Source organism: Dermacentor variabilis, chromosome 4, assembly GCF_050947875.1.
Source record: "Dermacentor variabilis isolate Ectoservices chromosome 4, ASM5094787v1, whole genome shotgun sequence".
Classification (NCBI taxonomy): domain Eukaryota; kingdom Metazoa; phylum Arthropoda; class Arachnida; order Ixodida; family Ixodidae; genus Dermacentor; species Dermacentor variabilis.
In genome coordinates, this window is record NC_134571.1 from 204,062,171 (window position 1) to 204,081,162 (window position 18,992).

The 18,992-nt window shown below is 48.5% G+C and overlaps 1 protein-coding gene across 2 annotated transcripts in view; it reads right to left on the reverse strand.

Annotated features, from left to right (window-relative positions):
- Positions 1–18,992, reverse strand: part of LOC142580062 (transient receptor potential cation channel subfamily M member-like 2) — a 240,765-nt gene that overhangs the window by 132,357 nt on the left and 89,416 nt on the right. For both annotated transcript variants that reach the window (XM_075690827.1, XM_075690828.1), the window contains exons 2-4: positions 7,733–7,891; positions 1,084–1,479; positions 413–584 (exon numbers count right to left, since the gene is read on the reverse strand). In XM_075690827.1, coding sequence (XP_075546942.1) covers positions 413–584; positions 1,084–1,479; positions 7,733–7,891 — 727 coding nt within the window. The remainder of the gene's footprint in view (positions 1–412; positions 585–1,083; positions 1,480–7,732; positions 7,892–18,992) is intronic.

The window sequence follows — 18,992 nt, forward strand, 5'->3', positions numbered from 1 at the left end:
CTAACTGTACGCGCCTCGAATGGCCAAACAAACGCTTCAAAGAGCGAGAGTTCAGTCCAAGTACATCAGAACGGGGGTTTAGTTAAAGAAAGCACCTGGATACGCCACTTCAGAATAACTTTCGCCTGCATGGAAACATTATTCTGGCAGATATGTGCACGATCTAGCACTTTCGGCGCATTACGAAGCCATGTCCGCCAGCTTCATGCGGCTGCTGCCATCGAGTTCATGAGTTCCACTGACTCCTCTCGCTTATTTCTTGGCTTGTGTGCCACCTGAGAGTTATTACATCTCTGTCGCATACGACGGGAAGGGGGAACTTGTTGAAACACCTCCGGTGGAAATCTTACAGCAACATTAAATGCAACAGCATTCTACAAAGAGGATCGATGGAGACTTTCGAAATCCTCACCGTGGTCGGAGAGGTTGATGAGCCGTTGCTCGAGGCGCAGCACGAAGTGGTTGAGCCCCGTGCGGTTGACCGTCTCGTCCCGCACGAGCACGTAATTGGAGTGGTCCGGGTTCAGCTCAAACTTGCCTTCTTCTGGCCGGTTGCCCTCGTTCTCGAGCTGAACGTCGGCCTGCTGCTCGCGCACAGCAAAAAAAAAAAAAAAAAAAAAAGCGCCAGATTACAAGGTATATGGTGTGACCCGCGACAAATTGGTAAGGGCCAAACTTTAAAGCTGAGTCATTGAGAGTCGCTGCGTAGCGCTTTTTGGCAGTTCATCTCAGGAGGAGCGAACTGTAGCGCAGGGCATAACCACACAGTAAAGCGCATAGAAAAAACACGCTGTCGTGTGTGTTTTCTATGGGCTTTCTATTTTTGGGTATCCTACCTTATCTTCGTTTCCTTGTCTTGCTTTCTTCTATTTCTTTATTTATTACTGCGCCACAGTCCACTCTGCTTAAAGAAACAAGGTCTCACAACTCTTGCGCATGACGACGCAAACTGTGCTCGCTGCATGCTTAAACATACGCGATTTGCACAAAAAATAATAACAAGTAAACGAGCCGATCGACAACGCCGCTTCGCACTTGCCCCCCACCCCGACTGTTGGCGAAGGCAGGCAGCGGCGCACTCACCCGTCCGTCGAGCAGGTCGGCGTTGACGAGCATGTCCTCGCGCACGATGCCCACCAGGCGCAGCGGCGGCAGGGTGGCGCGGGTGCGGTTCGGGTGCTTGTGGCATCGCAGCGCCTGCCGCCGGCGAAGCTCGTGGCTCACGGCGTCGCCGACCAGTTTCGCGAGCCCCGTGTTGAAGCCGTTGGTGAGCAGCCACATGGGCGTCGCGTTGGCGGCGCGTAGCAGTCCGCGCCGGAAGCCCTCGAGCCGCCTCGCGTCCGCCCAGTCGCCCAGCGGGCCCACGTGCGAGATGAGCACCAGGGCGATGCGCGGCGCCGAGAACAGCCACTCCTGGACCAGCACGCCGCTCACCTGGTCCGGGTCGATGTCGTGCCGGACGCGGATGTACGGCCGGGCCTGCGACGGGCCGTTCGAACCACTCCTGAACGCCGACTCGTGTTCACCACGGACAAGCAGGCAATGAGCTTTCTGCGCTGACAGGTCTTATGACAACTCTCCAGTTTGCTGTCCCGGGCTGCTCAGAACAGCCGAGGCGCCGCCTCCTGCCAATGCTATAGACACATTGCGCGAGCACGCGAACTCATCTCATGTTGCCTTTGCCTTCTCATTTCTTACAATCCCATCTCACCAGCGCAGAGCAGGCGCAACCGGACGTCCGTCTGATTAACTTCCCTGCCTTTTATTTTTTCTCTCGCTCTTTCCGCCAACGGCGTCTCCGATAGTTTTGGTCAGCCTGGGACGACAAATCGAAAGGGCCCGTGGATTATACCACTCGAAATGACGGCGACTGCGTTGACACACGGCTGTAGCCGATGTCACGACATGCTAGCAACATCCCGCCCTGTGTCCCATGAACACAGGCGATGTACCTGAGCGTCAACCATGTTGCACAGGTGTCACGAGTCCACGCCCATTAATCAAAAGGTCATCTCAGTTTTGTCACAAAGCACACAAGTATCCGCAGCTACCACTACGAGTGTTGTCAAATATGACACACGACTTCATTTCTTATTACCGTTGGTATCAATCCGCCTGCCCAATGACCGCCTTTGGTGGCTGTAGAATTCTTTCAAAGTGACGTATCTAAGCGTAGTGGTCTGTTTTTATCGCAATTATTGAAAAGAACGGGCTTACTGGACTCGTTGCCGCCTCACTAAAGCGAAAATCGACGGTGCTCCGGTACACGAAAATACACGAAGGAAAAGACCGCACACGTGTCTGCGCCTTCTTTACATTGTATTGCAAGGAACGGCGCAAACAAAACACTGACCGAAGGAGGGCGCGGTCCGCCATCCTCCTTCTGTACGTGCACTACATGCGCTGTTCCTCGGCATGTGCCGAAACAACAAGGTCCAACCTGTACCGTTAATTCGTGTGGCGCCAGCCAATCAGGTGCCAAAAGTGAGTGCGCATGCTAGAGAGCGGTCTCGCGATCGCACTGGTGACAAGCAAATAAATTCGCCGGCACTGTGTCCGCGCAGCGCTGTGATTTTAGCGCCCTTACTCGACGGCTCAAGCTTCCAGGACGCTTAACAGCTTTAAAGTGACAGTGGGCAATATATCATTGTCTTATGTCCCCACGCGCAGTTTTTCGCGCGTGAAGCAGGGCGCGATTGCCAATCTACAGCGCTACGTACGGATAAACCAGAGCTCTGCTGCTCGTGTATCGAGGAGATGCTCCACACCATTCCTCCATCGGCGCTTCTTCGAAAGCGCACGCAGTTGCAAGCATCACGTGACAAGGATTGACGGTCGATAACTGCACACGGGCGTGCGGGACGCGATGTACGTGGTTACGTTCGATCAAAAAACACCTAAATATAATTCAAGACACTAATGTGGGCTAGTTGGCTGCGAGTATACTGAAACATCATCTTACGGTGCAATTTTAGACGGGACAAAGCGAGATACTGGCCACCCTGTATACGCAATGCCTCATGACCTCGAGCGTACCGGAATCTTGGAAGAACGCTAACATAATCCTAATCCATAAGAAAGGGGACGCCAAAGACTTGAAAAATTACAGACCAATCAGATTACTGTCCGTTGCCTACAAACTATTTACTAAGGTAATTGCAAATAGAATCAGGAATACCTTAGACTTCTGTCAAGCAAAGGACCAGGCAGGATTCCGTAAAGGCTACTCAACAATAGATCATATTCACACTATCAATCAGGTGATAGAGAAATGTGCGGAATATAACCAACCCTTATATATAGCTTTCATTGATTACGAGAAAGCGCTTGATTCAGTCGAAACCTCAGCAGTCATGGAGGCATTACGGAATCAGGGTACAGACGAGCCATATGTAAAAATACTGAAAGATATCTACAGCGGCTCCACAGCCACCGCAGTCCTCCATAAAGAAAGCAACAAAATCCCAATAAAGAAAGGCGTCAGACAGGGAAATACGATATCTCCAATGCTATTCACAGCGTGTTTACAGGAGGTATTCAGAGACCTGGATTGGGAAGAATTGGGGATAAAAGTTAATGGAGAATACCTTAGTAACTTGCGATTCGCTGATGATATTGCCTTGCTTAGTAACTCAGGGGACCAATTGCAATGCATGCTCACTGACCTGGAGAGGCAAAGCAGAAGAGTGGGTCTAAAAATTAATCTGCAGAAAACTAAAGTAATGTTTCACAGTCTCGGAAGAGAACAGCAATTTACAATAGGCAGCGAGGCACTGGAAGTCGTAAGGGAATACATCTACTTAGGGCAGGTAGTGACGGCGGATCCGGATCATGAGACGGAAATAATCAGAAGAATAAGAATGGGCTGGGATGCGTTTGGCAGGCATTCTCAGATCATGAACAGCAGGTTGCCATTATCCCTCAAGAGAAAAGTTTATAATAGCTGTGCCTTACCAGTGCTCACCTACGGGGAAGAAACCTGGAGGCTTACGAAAAGGGTTCTACTCAAATTGAGGACGACGCAACGAGCTATGGAAAGAAGAATGATAGGTGTAACATTAAGGGATAAGAAAAGAACAGATTGGGTGAGGGAACAAACGCGAGTTAATGACATCTTAGTTGAAATCAAGAAAAAGAAATGGGCATGGGCAGGACATGTAATGAGGAGGGAAGATAACCGATGGTCATTAAGGGTTACGGACTAGATCCCAAGGGAAGGGAAGCGTAGCAGGGGGCGGCAGAAAGTTAGGTGGGCGGATGAGATTAAGAAGTCTGCAGGGACGGCATGGCCACAATTAGTCCATGACCGTGGTTGTTGGAGAAGTATGGGAGAGACCTTTGCCCTGCAGTGGGCGTAACCAGGCTGATGATGATGATGAAGCGAGATACATACGACAAATGCCGAACTTCACCAGGTCTTTACTGCACAACGTTGTATAATAATTCACGATACCTGGATAATTCCAAGCATGCACGCGCGTTCGTGCAACCATCAGCGACGCGGCCGTGTACGTTGAGGCCGTGGCCGAGAATTTAGCCTTCGCGCTCAGCATACGTGGAGCCGAAGAGCCACCACTGCGGCTAGCACGAAGTCGTCTCGGGAGTCATACCCTGGGATATCCGGTAGTTCATTTAGAACTGCCGGATTTTTTTTTAAACTTTTCTGTTATATTGCCGGTTGTGTTGCCATTTCTACTGCCGGTTCGTACCTTACTTTTTTTTCCCATCGTCTACTAGCATGTACACTAAGTTTTGTTAACCGTTGTACAAATGAGTTAACCATTGTATAATAATGACCATAGTGTTTCTTGATGCTCTTGCCCCCCCCCCCCCCCCCCGCGTGTAATACCCTGAAAGGGGTCCTTAAGGGAAAATAAATGATGATGATGAAGAATCTATGATGACGCGTTACAAGCCAAAGAGGGCCGGATGGCTACCGCTTCATTCGAACGGACGACCACCAATTGTGCTCGCCGGCGCCACAATTTTGCGTCTCGGTTCATAGAGCTTGAGTGATAAACACCTCGGAATTTTTAGCTTCATCCCTTACCTCGCGACGATAATGAGCGTATCAAAGTGAACGGTGCTCAGGAAACGGCGTACTTGTGGGCGAGTTGGTGTGTACGAGAAAGTGCTCCAATATTTGTGTACTCACCCGCAGTGTCGTGCGTCTACGATGTTTCAGGCTTTCTTTCTTTTTTGACCCACTTTTCCTCAATACAGAGCACTCCTACGCCACACAATAGCAAAGTGCATGGTATACCATAGGCACTCAGTATATACCACACATGGTACGCCAGTACCGAGTACCCATGCGCTTGCCCAAGCACATGCTTTCACTGGTAACCCCTACGTACACCGTCCCATTTTCGTCTATCTAAACTAAGTATGCAGTACCCGCTCGGAATCAGTCTAATCACATACAGTGCGCCTCCCGTGAAAGGGTTCGTTATCATCGACGCGTCTTCGTGCGCTTGCGCAGACGTCGGCCCGATCGCAGTTTCGAGGCTGACTCGCGGCTTACCGACAGCGCAGTGCACTCCCACCCTCAGTGAGCAGACGTCGCGTACAGAGTCACGTGTCGGACGCGATATCTTTACGCGCTTTTTATACCGCGCGCTGTTCATGTGAGCCGCCAAGTAGGGCGCACTTATCGTGTCGGACGATCGCAGCGGACGTCCGCGAGGTTCTGAAAACAACCTCGCTCCCGTTGCTGCAGCAGCCCATCTGCTTCCGAAAACCGCGCGCAACGCCACCCGCAGAGAACGACTCTTTTTTTTTTTTCCGAAAGAGACAACTCGAAAAGAGGACGCTACAGAGGAGAAGCACGACACGCAAGTCACGGTTAGACCTTTCTGCCTCGCGCGTTACTTCCTTTCGGCAGAACGTCTGCGCCCACTAAATGTCCCCCCACCCCTCACCGAGAAGGCCTCCTGACGTTAAGGTCCCGCTGTCGTTGCGAGTGGCGCTGGAGCATCGTCCATCATCTCCCGCACCGGGGGTGCCGAGGGCACTAGCACGCGGCCTTTGTACATAGTGTTACGAGAACTTCGACTGCGCTAACCAGCCGACTGTTGTGTCACTCATGCCGGAGCCGTTGCGAGTTGTTAATTTGTAAACCGCAGGTGACGGCAGAGGCGGCGGTTGACGAGCTTTACGGGACGACTGGAGTTACTTCAAGTAAACACATTAACAAAGAGGTAAGGAGTCGTTAAATTAACCGCGCATTCATCGTGACGCAATTATCTGATGGCCTTGAATGGCCATCTGCCTCATTATCATCGCATGCTGCGAGGCCGAGCGGTGATCAAAGTAGATAATGCACGTTTCGGAGCACACAACACTGGTTTCGCGCAGTCGGCGTGGTTACAGGCGCGGCGATTAACTGTCAGCCTCTCTGCGAGTCCCAACAAAGTCCAGCAACTTTGATTCAACTTTATCGACTTCCTGATGTGCACTTTCGAAATATCAACACAAGTATTGCCGGCAATCATTACCCGTGTCACGTAGAGCCCCGACATAATCGACGAAATAGACGAGACGTACCTCTTCAAGAAAACGCGGAAGCTGCTATTGAACTCCATAATCTGTCTCAACGCAAGGAAGGAAGGTAAACAAGCGGTGAACAAGAGGTGAAAGGCACAGAGCTTAACTAGATTAAGTGTCCGGTTGGCTACTCTGCACAGGGGGATGGGGTAAGGGGCAGAAAAGATTAGAAAACAAGAGAAGATTAAAAAGAAAAGGAACGCATCAGTTCGCACATACTATAGTTTTTCAATGAGTCCCGTTTCTTTTAAAAAGCACATTAGCGCTTTTAAAGCAGTTCGTGCGGACGTCAGCGGGGACCAGAGTCCAAGAATTCTGGCTTCCGTCGGTTGTCAAGTCTTCTCGCGCGTGGTGCTGAGGACTTTTCTTTGTGGACTGAAACGACGACGATCACGACGGCTAGCGTCTCAACTTGCGTAGTCTGCTGTGCCGACTATACTGCACCATCTTGGGATGCTCTACAAGATATTCCGGCGAACCATTTTTTTTTTGTCACATGCATGTAATGCCGTTTGAGTAGATATTTCAAAACTGACTATTACGTACTTTAACAACAAAAAAGAACGATATAAAAAAGGGAACGATTAATAAAACTAGGATAGAGAGGGGAGTATAGAGGGAAGGACAAAGAGGTTAAGCAGATGGCAATATCCAGTCTGCTACCGTGGCCTGTGGCCTAAGGGAGGAGGAAATGATAAAAAGGCAATGGAAGAGAGATGATACACCATCGGGGCGAGCTAAAACACAGGCACAAAAAGAAAAAAAAGAAGAAGAAAACAGGAATGTTAGCCACTGACGACCGGCTAGCTGGCATCCCTGCACTCGCACAAAAGTGCAAAAGGATTGATAGATTGATGGGAAGTTTGACGTTTTGCGCGCCCAAAATTAGGGGACGCAAACCGCCGGGCCTACAAACTAGCAAATACATTACAGAAGAACGCAAACAGGGCGCGGGGGTTCAGGCACTCTTGGGTGCGCCAGTTCTAAAGCTCCCTAATAAACGACGGACCAGGCGGACGGCGGCAGGCGTAGCCAAGTACCGCTGCTTACACGGCCTAAATGTCACACTGCGGGGTCATCAACATCGCCCAGTCTGCGCGGAGCAATTGTACGCAATCTGCTCGACCGTGTCGACATGCACAGCCGGAGAGGTCCGCGACGTCCGGTCACCGGGCGGGCGACTCACCTCCGCCTCGTAGGCGAAGTTCTTCCAGAAGCGGATGCCGCCCCGGGACAGCAGGTACCGCTGCGACGAAGCATCGTCGTCCACCGCGCTGGTCTGCCGCTGAACGGACGACTGGCGCACCAACGGCGGAGACGGCACCAGCGGAATCTCGGCGTCCGACTGCGAAAGGCAGAGCAGCGCGTCCGTCAAGAGAGCAGCGCGATCTCGGTTCCACTGTTCGCACTGCCCGGCAGTGACTTAAAGGGAGCACAAATTACGCGACAAGGTTCATCCTTGGACTATGTTGGTGCCCACACTTCGGAAGCCTTGCAGCTCATAAGACAGGTGCACAGAACGATACAGGATAGCGCAGGTACACCGTGGTATCTTCCATGTTTCACTCTGTGCCCTATACACTCATGTGCAGCAATGCTTTCGAAGAGACACAAACGTTTCCAAGAAAAACATTCAAACGCACGCATATATTCTCGGCATTCTTTTGTTTTCTTTTCTTCGATGCATGTAGTCGTTGTTGCGTATACGTGTGACAAGTACGCGTTTTAAGACCTGTGTCGTAAATTTTCATTCATTATCAAACAATGGCAGTATATGCTATGCAAGATGGCAGTATATTTAAATAAATATTTGCCTCGAGAAATCATACACGCACAATTTACTGACCAACCAATAAACATAATGCTTTTCCGCCAGCAAGGCAGCTTGTGTGCGCACATAAACTAGAGTGACTACACACAGACTACTTCTAAAACCACGAGCACACAATAAGTTAGTAAAATCTTCCCGCGGAATGATACAAAATTATAAAAAGAGTCGCCCTGCACAAAACAGCCAGAAGTTTCGCCTGTTCAGCCTTTTCCTCGAGCACGAAAACCGCCGGCACGATCTCTCAGCCAGGGCGAGAAAGAAGCTGGCTTCGTGCGGATACAAACATTACGCAGACCCACTTGCAGTACATGTTGCAATCCATGGGAAGCGAAGCCTTAGTGAACCGGTCAATTAAACGGTACACAACAAACGGTGTGATGCGTATGACCGCGTTTGTTTTCATGAGACACAACGTGTAATTTCATGCAATGTTTATGCGCCGCACAAATCACAAATTTAACCTCGTGCAACGTTTAGACTTATGCACAACACTGATAAGATGCCATTACCAAATCACGCACGTGAGCGGTACGGGATGACGGCACAGCGACGTCACGAGAACGAAGGCGATGCACAATGATTGTCGAGGAAATGGTGGTGATGAGAAGTGTATGCGCAGAGAAGTACAGCACTTAGCTACGCGTGCAAATTACGAAACACACACCCAGCGGCACATCACCACTGGCCCAAGAATGGAGCGTACACCAGATAAAAGTCAAGAACGTCATTGGACAGCATGAGCCATTCCATTGAGAGGTCTGCGTGGTTTAGAAATATGAGCAGACATTATATGCGCGGAAAAACATTAGACCTGGCAGATTCGTGTATTGATTCATGTTTGGAGGGTGGCATGAAAACCTACACGGGACCAAAGCAGTAAATTCTTATTGTGTGAAACAGTCAAAGTGCACACAAAAACAGGCGCGAGGAATCACGTTATATATCGTTTCAATGGTTACGAGGACACTGCAATATTCATGGAAATACTGCGCCGGATGCAGCTGCGAAGCAGGCGCACAATAACTAAAAAACAGCAACCATTAAATATCCTTCAGGCAGCGAAGTCGGCCTGCTCCTGAGACGTATACCCTGTCATGTGAGCAAGAAATGCCTGCTTCTATCAGCAGACTAAGAGTTCCGCGTTACTCTTCAAGAACCGCGTATAAAACTGTCAATTGCGTCAAACCTGAGCGATAACAAAACATTTGAAACATTACTGCATCCTCTGCGGCACAGCATATACTCGGTACTTCTTGTGCAGGATAAAGCGTGCCCCTAGTCATCTTTGGTTCTGTGGCAACCCAGAGAGAGAGAGAGAGAGAGAGCAAAGAGAGGAAAGGCAGGGAGGTCAACCAGACGGGCGTCCAGTTTGCTACCCTACACTGGGGGAAGGGAAAGGGGGACCAGAAATAGGAAAGCGGGATAGAGGGAACACTGTATGTGCACGCAGCAAAGCGCCTGGAAATCAGTCAAGCCGAAGCAAGTGCTCCGCCGATACGTTAGGCTGCCGTCATTCTGCTGTCTGAAGCTAACCTTGGTGCTTCCCCATAGCTGGTGATGCACGTTGAAGTCACCAGTGAAGACCAAGGAGCCGGTGGGCGTCAGAAGTACGTTGCAGTGCGTGACAGTATATTGTTAATCTAAACCCCAGCCTTTTTGACATTAGTCGAATAGAACGATGCGGGTGAGCCATGATGCTTACTCAAGAGTTGCAAGTACTGAATTGAGAGCGTCCAGAAATTGCATTGCACTTCGCGCTGATGGAGTGTGCAGGTTATTCAAGAGCACTCGAAAAGTATTCATCAGAGACCGGAGCATCATAACAACTTGCCGGTCTTCTTCGGGCAATTTGTCAGGAACCCGTGCTGTGCACTCTACAGCTGTGCGCAGCTGTATCACTTGACGTGGCTCCGGCTGTGGCATCGGCTGTGGCATCGGCTGTGGCGTCGGCTGCGGCTTCGGTTCTGGCTTCCGCTGTTGTTCTGGCTTTAGCTGTTGATTTAGCAGTGCGAACCAAGTTGCATTGTTCTCCGCCATGACCTTGTCAGATTTAGATTGAATTCCGCCGGGCCTAGCTGGCAGAGGAGGAGGTGTCGGATGGAGCGCACTCTGCACAGAGGCATCAGTGTTCTTTTAAGTCTGATGGCGTCGGGGGCGTCGCTTTCTAACGGCCGCAACAGCTTTCCGACGAGACGAATGGTTTCTCGCCATCTGTTTCAAGATCGTCTTTTCCTTCTTCATTTTGGGGCAGTCCTTCGAGGATGCATCATGGGACCCAAGGCAGCTGGTGTATTTGAGAACCGTGGCTGCACGGGAATCTGCAGTGTGGGGCTGGCTGCAGCGTGAGCAAACTCTCGTGTTCTCGTACACGGCGCTCACGTGTCCCAGCCTCACATATTTGCGGCATTGCAGTTGCCTTGGGATGAATGGTCGCACAGGGTGTCTAAAGTGGCCCACCTTGACGTGCGAAGGGAGAGTCTCGCCCTTGAACACAATTTTCACACACCGGGATGGGCCGAGGCGGTACACATGTGTTATGGCGACACCATCAACGGCAGGCTTCACTATAATCGGCAAGTCAGCGCTGGAGATGGAGACGTCCACGTCGTAGATGACACCAGCAGTGGAACCACTGTTCGGGGGGGGGGGGGGGTGTACGGGCGGAGCTTAACGCCACCTAGTTCTGTAACTTTAGTCACATTTCTCAGCGCAGTCTCATGTGTGACGTCGTGTTGACTCTAACGTCTGTTACCTGATTTGGCGCCACCGCTTCAAGTTGCATCGATACAGACTGTCTGTTGAGTCGCCTCAGGCTGTCGGTAGCGAGTTCTGGTACAAATAGAATGGTGCTGACTGCAGTATTTTGAGTTGGTCCTACCGTTGACGTGCTCGAAGACATGGATGCCCTGGTGGTGTGCCTTCGTTTCGCCTTGCGGCTCCGCACAAGCTTGAAGGCGTAATCGGAGAAGTCCTCACTGCTGAGCGAGTAGACGCTGGTGTCATCGCTGTCGGTGTCGATCTGGAGGCGGGTCCGCTTCCTAGACGCAGCCGCCGCTGAAGTCGCCATTCCCGGCAGAGGCACGGGGACGTCAACTTGCATCCGCGACACCAATCATGCCGGCTCTCCAAAGATATACTCAGAAATAAGGATAAAACGGCTGAGCTGGAGAAATAGCGTCCTGACTCGCAGACACTTCGACGCAGACGAAGACGTTCACCACCTCCTTCGCGAGTGCTCAAGACACGAAAGTGCAAGGCGAAGGTTAAGGGAAGATTTAATGCTGTTCGATCGACTACCATTCAGTATGAAAAATAAAAAAATTATATACTAGCCACATGAGCAACAGCAGGGCTTCAGAGAAAAGCGCTTGTCGCTTTTAAAGTTTTCTTATAAGATAACAATGTCTTAGGTTTATATTAAATTTACCGTCCTCTGAACGATATGTGTGATATAGATCTAAGCTTGTTATGTTGTCAAGTAGTTATGTTTGATGTCCTGTAAGTGCATATACTTGCGTTTTGTGTCGTCGTTTACAAACTGTGCTTCTGTATATGTTTTCGGACAATTAGAAGTACATGTGTTTAAATATGCATATGCACACGTGCTTAATTTCCTTGGGTTTCTGGAGGTATGTACATAACTTTGTGTTCATGCTGGCTGACTGTATATTGTGATGCGTAGATCTGTGACACATTGTATGACAAATTTTGTGATAACATTTTTCTTTGCACAAGTAGCAGCCGGTTCCACCTGAAAGCGCCAACCTACATTATCTCAATAATAAAGGAAGACGCGGAACGGCCGCAGAATTAAAGCGCCTAACTGCAACTGGTGAAATTTATTGAAGCAACCTAACTTCAGATAGTCATCATGCTAACGGCACTACTCACAAGAAAAAAAAATGTTTACCTAGTTTCATATTTTTCCTCTTGCTTTCTTTCTTTTTTGTGATAGTGGCCTTAGTACGATAACTATATGAAGCGAGGTTGCTTCAATAAATCTGGCCAACTGAATGTCAGCGCATTAACTATGCGGCTATTATTTGGTGTCGTGTAGGTTTTCGCGCTGCCCTTCAAAAATTATACGTATATGTTTTATATTACGATGTTTTATTGCACACAGCAGAGGCAAGCTCGCTGGCGCTGTCCTTACTTGTTCCTCAAAACTCCGCACTGTGTGCGCAGCCTACACGGGGCGATGCACCAACGACCCGCGAAACCAGGCCGAACCAGGAAGAAGGTGCAAAGAGAGCTCCGCCTTAAAACAGGCGAGGGGGGATCCGCGTGCTCGAGCTGGTGGAAAACACGCACAGTTCAATAGGAGTGACTCCATACACACCTCCGTTACCAGGTGCCATTCGTTCCCATTTACAAACCTCCACTATTTCATCCGCCCAAGAGGATCCCATTTCTGTGCATAGACGTCATGGGCGAGAGAGAGAAAGAGAGAGACGAATGCGCACATGCGATATCGTTGTCATGGATCCACGGGGCGCTGTCTTCCATCGCAACAACAGGGAAGCCACCTCTCGCGGGAAAGGTTGATTCGAGGAGCGTGTTCTCGCATAGCAAGGTGGTTGACTGAGCGAGATGGATCTACATTTCAAACGCATGTCTACGCGAAGCCGAAACGGTGAGGACACCTGCGCTGTGCTTTGTCTTTTTCGTTTTCGCGCTGACACGCTTTCAAAGCCTTGCGCAAGTGTAACCGCCGGAAGCATATGCACGTGAGTGAAACTTGAAGGAGCGCGAAGAAAACAACAATCGAAAACACGCACAACAGGACGAGCGCTGTACTGCCAACTGGAAAATTTATTGAACGATCACCGAGCTTGTGAGTGAGTGAGTGAGTGAGTGAGTGAGTGAGTGAGTGAGTGAGTGAGTGAGTGAGTGAGTGAGTGAGTGAGTGAGTGAGTGAGTGAGTGAGTGAGTGAGTGAGTGAGTGAGTGAGTGAGTGAGTGAGTGAGTGCGCGCGCGCGCGCGCGCGTGTGTGTGTGTGTGTGTGTGTGTGTGTGTGTGTGTGTGTGTGTGTGTGTGTGTGTGTGTGTGTGTGTGTGTGTGTGTGTGTGTGTGTGTGTGTGTGTGTGTGTGTGTGTGTGTGTGTGTGTGTGTGTGTGTGTGTGTGTGTGTGTGTGTGTGTGTGTGTGTGTGTGTGTGTGTGTGTGTGTGTGTGTGTGTGTGTGTGTGTGTGTGTGTGTGTGTGTGTGTGTGTGTGTGTGTGTGTGTGTGTGTGTGTGTGTGTGTGTGTGTGTGTGTGTGTGTGTGTGTGTGTGTGTGTGTGTGTGTGTGTGTGTGTGTGTGTGTGTGTGTGTGTGTGTGTGTGTGTGTGTGTGTGTGTGTGTGTGTGTGTGTGTGTGTGTGTGTGTGTGTGTGTGTGTGTGTGTGTGTGTGTGTGTGTGTGTGTGTGTGTGTGTGTGTGTGTGTGTGTGTGTGTGTGTGTGTGTGTGTGTGTGTGTGTGTGTGTGTGTGTGTGTGTGTGTGTGTGTGTGTGTGTGTGTGTGTGTGTGTGTGTGTGTGTGTGTGTGTGTGTGTGTGTGTGTGTGTGTGTGTGTGTGTGTGTGTGTGTGTGTGTGTGTGTGTGTGTGTGTGTGTGTGTGTGTGTGTGTGTGTGTGTGTGTGTGTGTGTGTGTGTGTGTGTGTGTGTGTGTGTGTGTGTGTGTGTGTGTGTGTGTGTGTGTGTGTGTGTGTGTGTGCACGCGCGCGCTCACGCACGGAACACGTATCGAGAGCGCAGACACGCAATATGTGCAAGAGTACGTTGATATAGGCCAATTACTCACACGGGAGCCTAACCACGAAAAGGAAGTTTACAGAAGAATAAAACAAAGGATTATAGCGCATACGGCGAGCATTACGAAGTCATGACCGTCGGCTTTCCGCTATCTTTGAAGTAAGAAATCATTGCATTCTAGCGACAATGACATGTGGGGCACAAACTTAAAGGCTAACAAAGAAGCTTTAAGTGAAGTTACACGCAAGGGGCGATGGAACGAAAGTTGTTAGGCATAACGTTAAGAGAAAGTAACGCACTGGTGTGGATTGGAGAGCAAACGAGGGTGGTCATTGTTTTGCGTACTTAAGACTATGAGAAAGAAATATAGCTGAGCAGGCCATGTAATGCATAGGGCAGGTAAAATGTGATCTATACGAGAGTTGCTGAATGGGTGCTAATAGAAGGGAAGCGCAGTCGAGGACGGCAGCGAGTTAAGTGGTGTGATGAAACTCGGAAATACGCAGACATAAGATGGTGATGCTTTGCATGCGTGCGTCTTTTGGCTCTGAAGTAGCGGAAGTTTCAGCAAAAAGTTTAAGTGATCATAAAAAAACTTAACAGCAAAGATTAGGAGACAATGTTTTCTTTTCATTTTTTTTTTTTTTTGTAAGACGACCTTCGCGGCGGCAGACGTTAGAATTTTTCTGATTTTTCTGATAATCCCGAACGAACAGGCTAATTAACCAATTCTGTGATTACCTTTAATTCCTAAGTATAACGAGTAGTTTGTATTTACTAAATGTGTCCACCTACGGCAGAGAACACAGTTATTCTGCAGCGATTTTGAGCTGGGAAACTGATGGTATCGCCCCCTTCATGAGCAAGGCAGAGCGTTTCCCTAACAGTAGAGAACAAAAGAAGACTGTAATCCGTATTGTGGAACGAGTAATGATACTCCCTACCAACTATTCTTGCGCCATACCAACAACGAGCATTTTCGTCACTTATATATAAGCTTGGATTCTGGCCATACCTGAGCATTGTTCACCTGTGTTGGTCGTTACCTTCCTGTGACGCATGAGCAATGGTAGGTGCAAACCTTTTACTGTTGCACACTGTCATTCCTGACAAATGTGTCATGATCATGCGACTAAGAAAAGGAACTGCAATGTATTAAGCGATATCCTTTGCTTCAATGTTTTCCTTGGGCTGTTAAATGAACATAAGGCTTTTCATGAAGTACCTACTTATGTGATTTAAAGAATAGGTTGCTCATATTCAGCAAGAACATACACATTTGATACGATGTACGTTTTACACGTATACTAAAATTATGCGGATCCCACGCACTGTGGGAATCAATGTAAGCGAAACGTTCTGTGCTGTCTGCTTTAATTGACGATAATTAGCGGTGATGCTGAGGGCGAATGTTTCATTTCTTCAGCGTTTAGTCTAACACGAGAGCGGTGAGTTGACGTTAAACGTTACCTTGCGCGCACCACTGCTGTTTGTCTGCGTAGTCACAGAACACTCAAGGAGATGTGTTTGCTTGAGGCTTTGTTGTGCGCCATATTTCACAACCTCTGAAAGGGTTGAGAACATTCATGGCCTCACAAGGCACATCACGTCGTGGCGGAAGCATTAAACTTGAATTGGATTATAGGGCTGTGAATAGCGTTCGTTTGGATTCATTCAGTATTCAAGCTATTAAACTGGGAAGGCTTAGGAGTAAGGATCAACGGCGAATATCTCAGCAACTTTAGGTTTGCAGATGGCATTGTCCTGTTCAGCAACACCAGAGACGAGTTACAACAAATGATTGAGGACCTTAACAAACAGAGTGTAAAAGTGGGGTTGAAGATTAATATACAGAAGACAAAGATAATGATGAATAGCCGGCCAAGGGAACAAGAGTTCAGGTTCGCCAGACAGCCTCCAGAGTTTGTGAAGGAGTACGTTTACCTAGGTCAATTAATCACATAGAGCCCTGATCATGAGAAGGAAATTCACAGAAGAATACAAATTAATTGGAACCAGGGATCGGCAAAAATACTTTGCAATTGTATCCATGCTATGATGCTTGTGCAACAAGTATTTGAAATACAGATACAAGATACTTATTTATTTATTATTGTATCCAATACAACACTTTTCATTTGTATCTTATGATACATCGCTACATTTGCAAATGTATTATTATGCATCTATATAATGTAGCAGCAAACGCGCATGCACAATAATGTTTGCGTGGAAATGTCTGAACTCGAACCAACCTTGTTTCATTTGAATGAAATGTCTGTTAGTATCTCAAAACGCTTCTTTTCTTGCTCAAAGTATAATGTTTTCATTCCGAAACAATTTATTGGAGTTGCTTTAGCTGCTTAACCTGAAAGCTCTTTGTACGCCGCGCTGTTAGCGGCTTTTGTTTGTCGCTTTTGTAATTGAAGGGAGTCGCTGCTCTGCTTGCCGAATAGCTGGCGGGTCGCCATCTAATCACAAGAACTTTAATAAAAGCCGCTGCATGATGGCGCAAATACCACAGTGGTGTCTTACCTTGTCCGCAAACGTATTACCGCTTACGCAACCCGACCACCGGACAAGTGCACAGCAGCAACAGCGCTGGCAGCGACATCTTTTTTTACGCATCGTGTATACAGAGAGCACAAAGTTTCAATTACTTTTCATATTCTACTTATCTGCTGGCGTAAAGCGTCGTTAGCGACATATGAATTAACGTGCGATCCTTTTACGACTTTTCTTCTAGGAGAAAACTTGTGCCGCCCGAAAACGCTTCATATGTATTGTAGTGGCACAAATCGTCGCAGCACGATACCACCGCGATTCACACTACTGCCACTTGTAGCTGCGATTACCTGGTGATTTGCATCAGTAAGAAATTTAAGGGAGAGCTAAAAAAAGCGAAATACATCTAAGTAGAATAGAAAGGCGGTTCCGCATCACACGATCACAGTGAATGCGTAGAAACACGATATACAGGCGACACCACTAATAGCTATGACATTTAAGCATGAAGATTTGTCGACGTACCTAATAAGGTCAGACAATATAAAATTCAGTGCCTGTGTAAATTCAGGTGGCTTAGCGGCTGCAATATCAGCTCGAGAAGCGGAGTTCAGCCAACGTTTATGGTTTCGCACAGTGATGTTGCAATAGCTTTAAGATACACGATACATTTATTCACGCATCGCAAATACAGATACTGATACACGTCTTGCCAGACGTATCAAGATGGAGATACAAGATACCCAAAGAGTACTAAGCTATCTAAGATACTTGTATCTTCGATACTGCCCAGCACTGGCTGGAGCGCATACGGCAGACATTGCCAGCTCCCGACTGGAAGCTTACCATTACCATTGAAAAAGAATGTGTGCAATCAGTGCATTTTACCAGTGCTGACATATTGGGAAGAAACTTGGAGACTGACAATAAAGCTTCAGAACAAGTTAAGGACCACGCAAAGAGCGATGGAACGAAAAATGCTAGGCATATATATACGTTAAGGGACAGAAAGAGAGCGGTCTAGATCAGAGGGCAAACGGGTATAGACGATATTCTGATCGACATTAAGAGAAAAAGACGTAGTTGGGCATGTCATGTAATGCGTTGATTAGATAACTGGTGGATCATTAGGATTACAGAATGGGTGCCAAGACAAGGGAAGCGCAGTCGAGGACGGCAGAAAACCAGGTGGGCGATGAAATTAGGAAATTCGCTGGCGCTAGTTGGAATCGGTTGGCGCCGGATCGCTATCGGAACCGCTATCGTGTCTATAGTAGTAGCGTTTCCTTGCCTTCTCACGTCACCTTTTCGCTATCTCGTCCCCTCCGTCCTCCCTTGTATGGGAACTGCGGTGCGAGAGTGGCAAGGCTGTTTATTATTCACTCGCTTCGCGACTGCGCCGGTTCTACCCTTTCTCTGCCTCCTCTCCCCCTCCTCGCTCCAATTCTACCTACAAACGTGAATCTGAAAGTCTTTGCCCCTATTTTTTAAAGCCAAATTACGGCTATCAATTCGAAGTCAACATATTCATTCCCAGCCGCGTACCTTTCTTGGACCGGACCGGCCTTATCTGCCGGTAGGTCCGCGGCACGGCGCTGCTGTCTGTTATTGAAGATGGCGGTTGTGCTATCACACGTCCATGGCGTAGAGCAACGAAGTGGGACTCGTTTCCTTCGAAGCAAGGGGCGAACGTCCATGAAAATCCACAGGGAAATGCAGCCCACGTATTGGGAAAGGCGTCTTGCTTTCAGAAGCATGAGGTGGTGGTGTTGCGAGTTCGCAAGAGGCCGTGGTGACTTGTATGAGAATGAGCGCACGGGGAGGCCACGTGCGTCGCTGATTGACGACTTCCACCACAGAGGCATGTCAGATTTAGTGCGGCGATGGGACAAACGTCTGCGGTGTGGAGACTATGTAGAAAAACAGTCTAAGGTGCACCCGTGAGCAAAAGTATACGGGCCACAAGGTCGCCGAAAAAACAGAATTTCATCCTAATTAACAAGCATAAACGGAAACTGACAAGCGCATTAGAAAATTCGTGATGCCAAGTTTAGACTGCAATCTTTAATGTCAAGTTGCATTCACAGAGAGAGGAGAAAATTAGTTTTATCGCGCAATCCCTGGTCCGTATACTTTTTCTCACGGGTGTACATAGAATAGTACGTATACTTGTAATTGTCTGTATGTACCTTACTTTGGATAATAAAAAATAGGGGCAAGGACTTCCTGATTCGCCCTCGTACATTCCCTCTGGACTTGCACGTTAAGTAGAAAGGTAGGTGCTGAAATTTCTGCAATGCTTTTGCGGGGAGTCACGGATAAATACAGCTGTCAAGAGGCTAATGTGGCGACGCCCAGGGACCTCCAGAGGGCACTGTG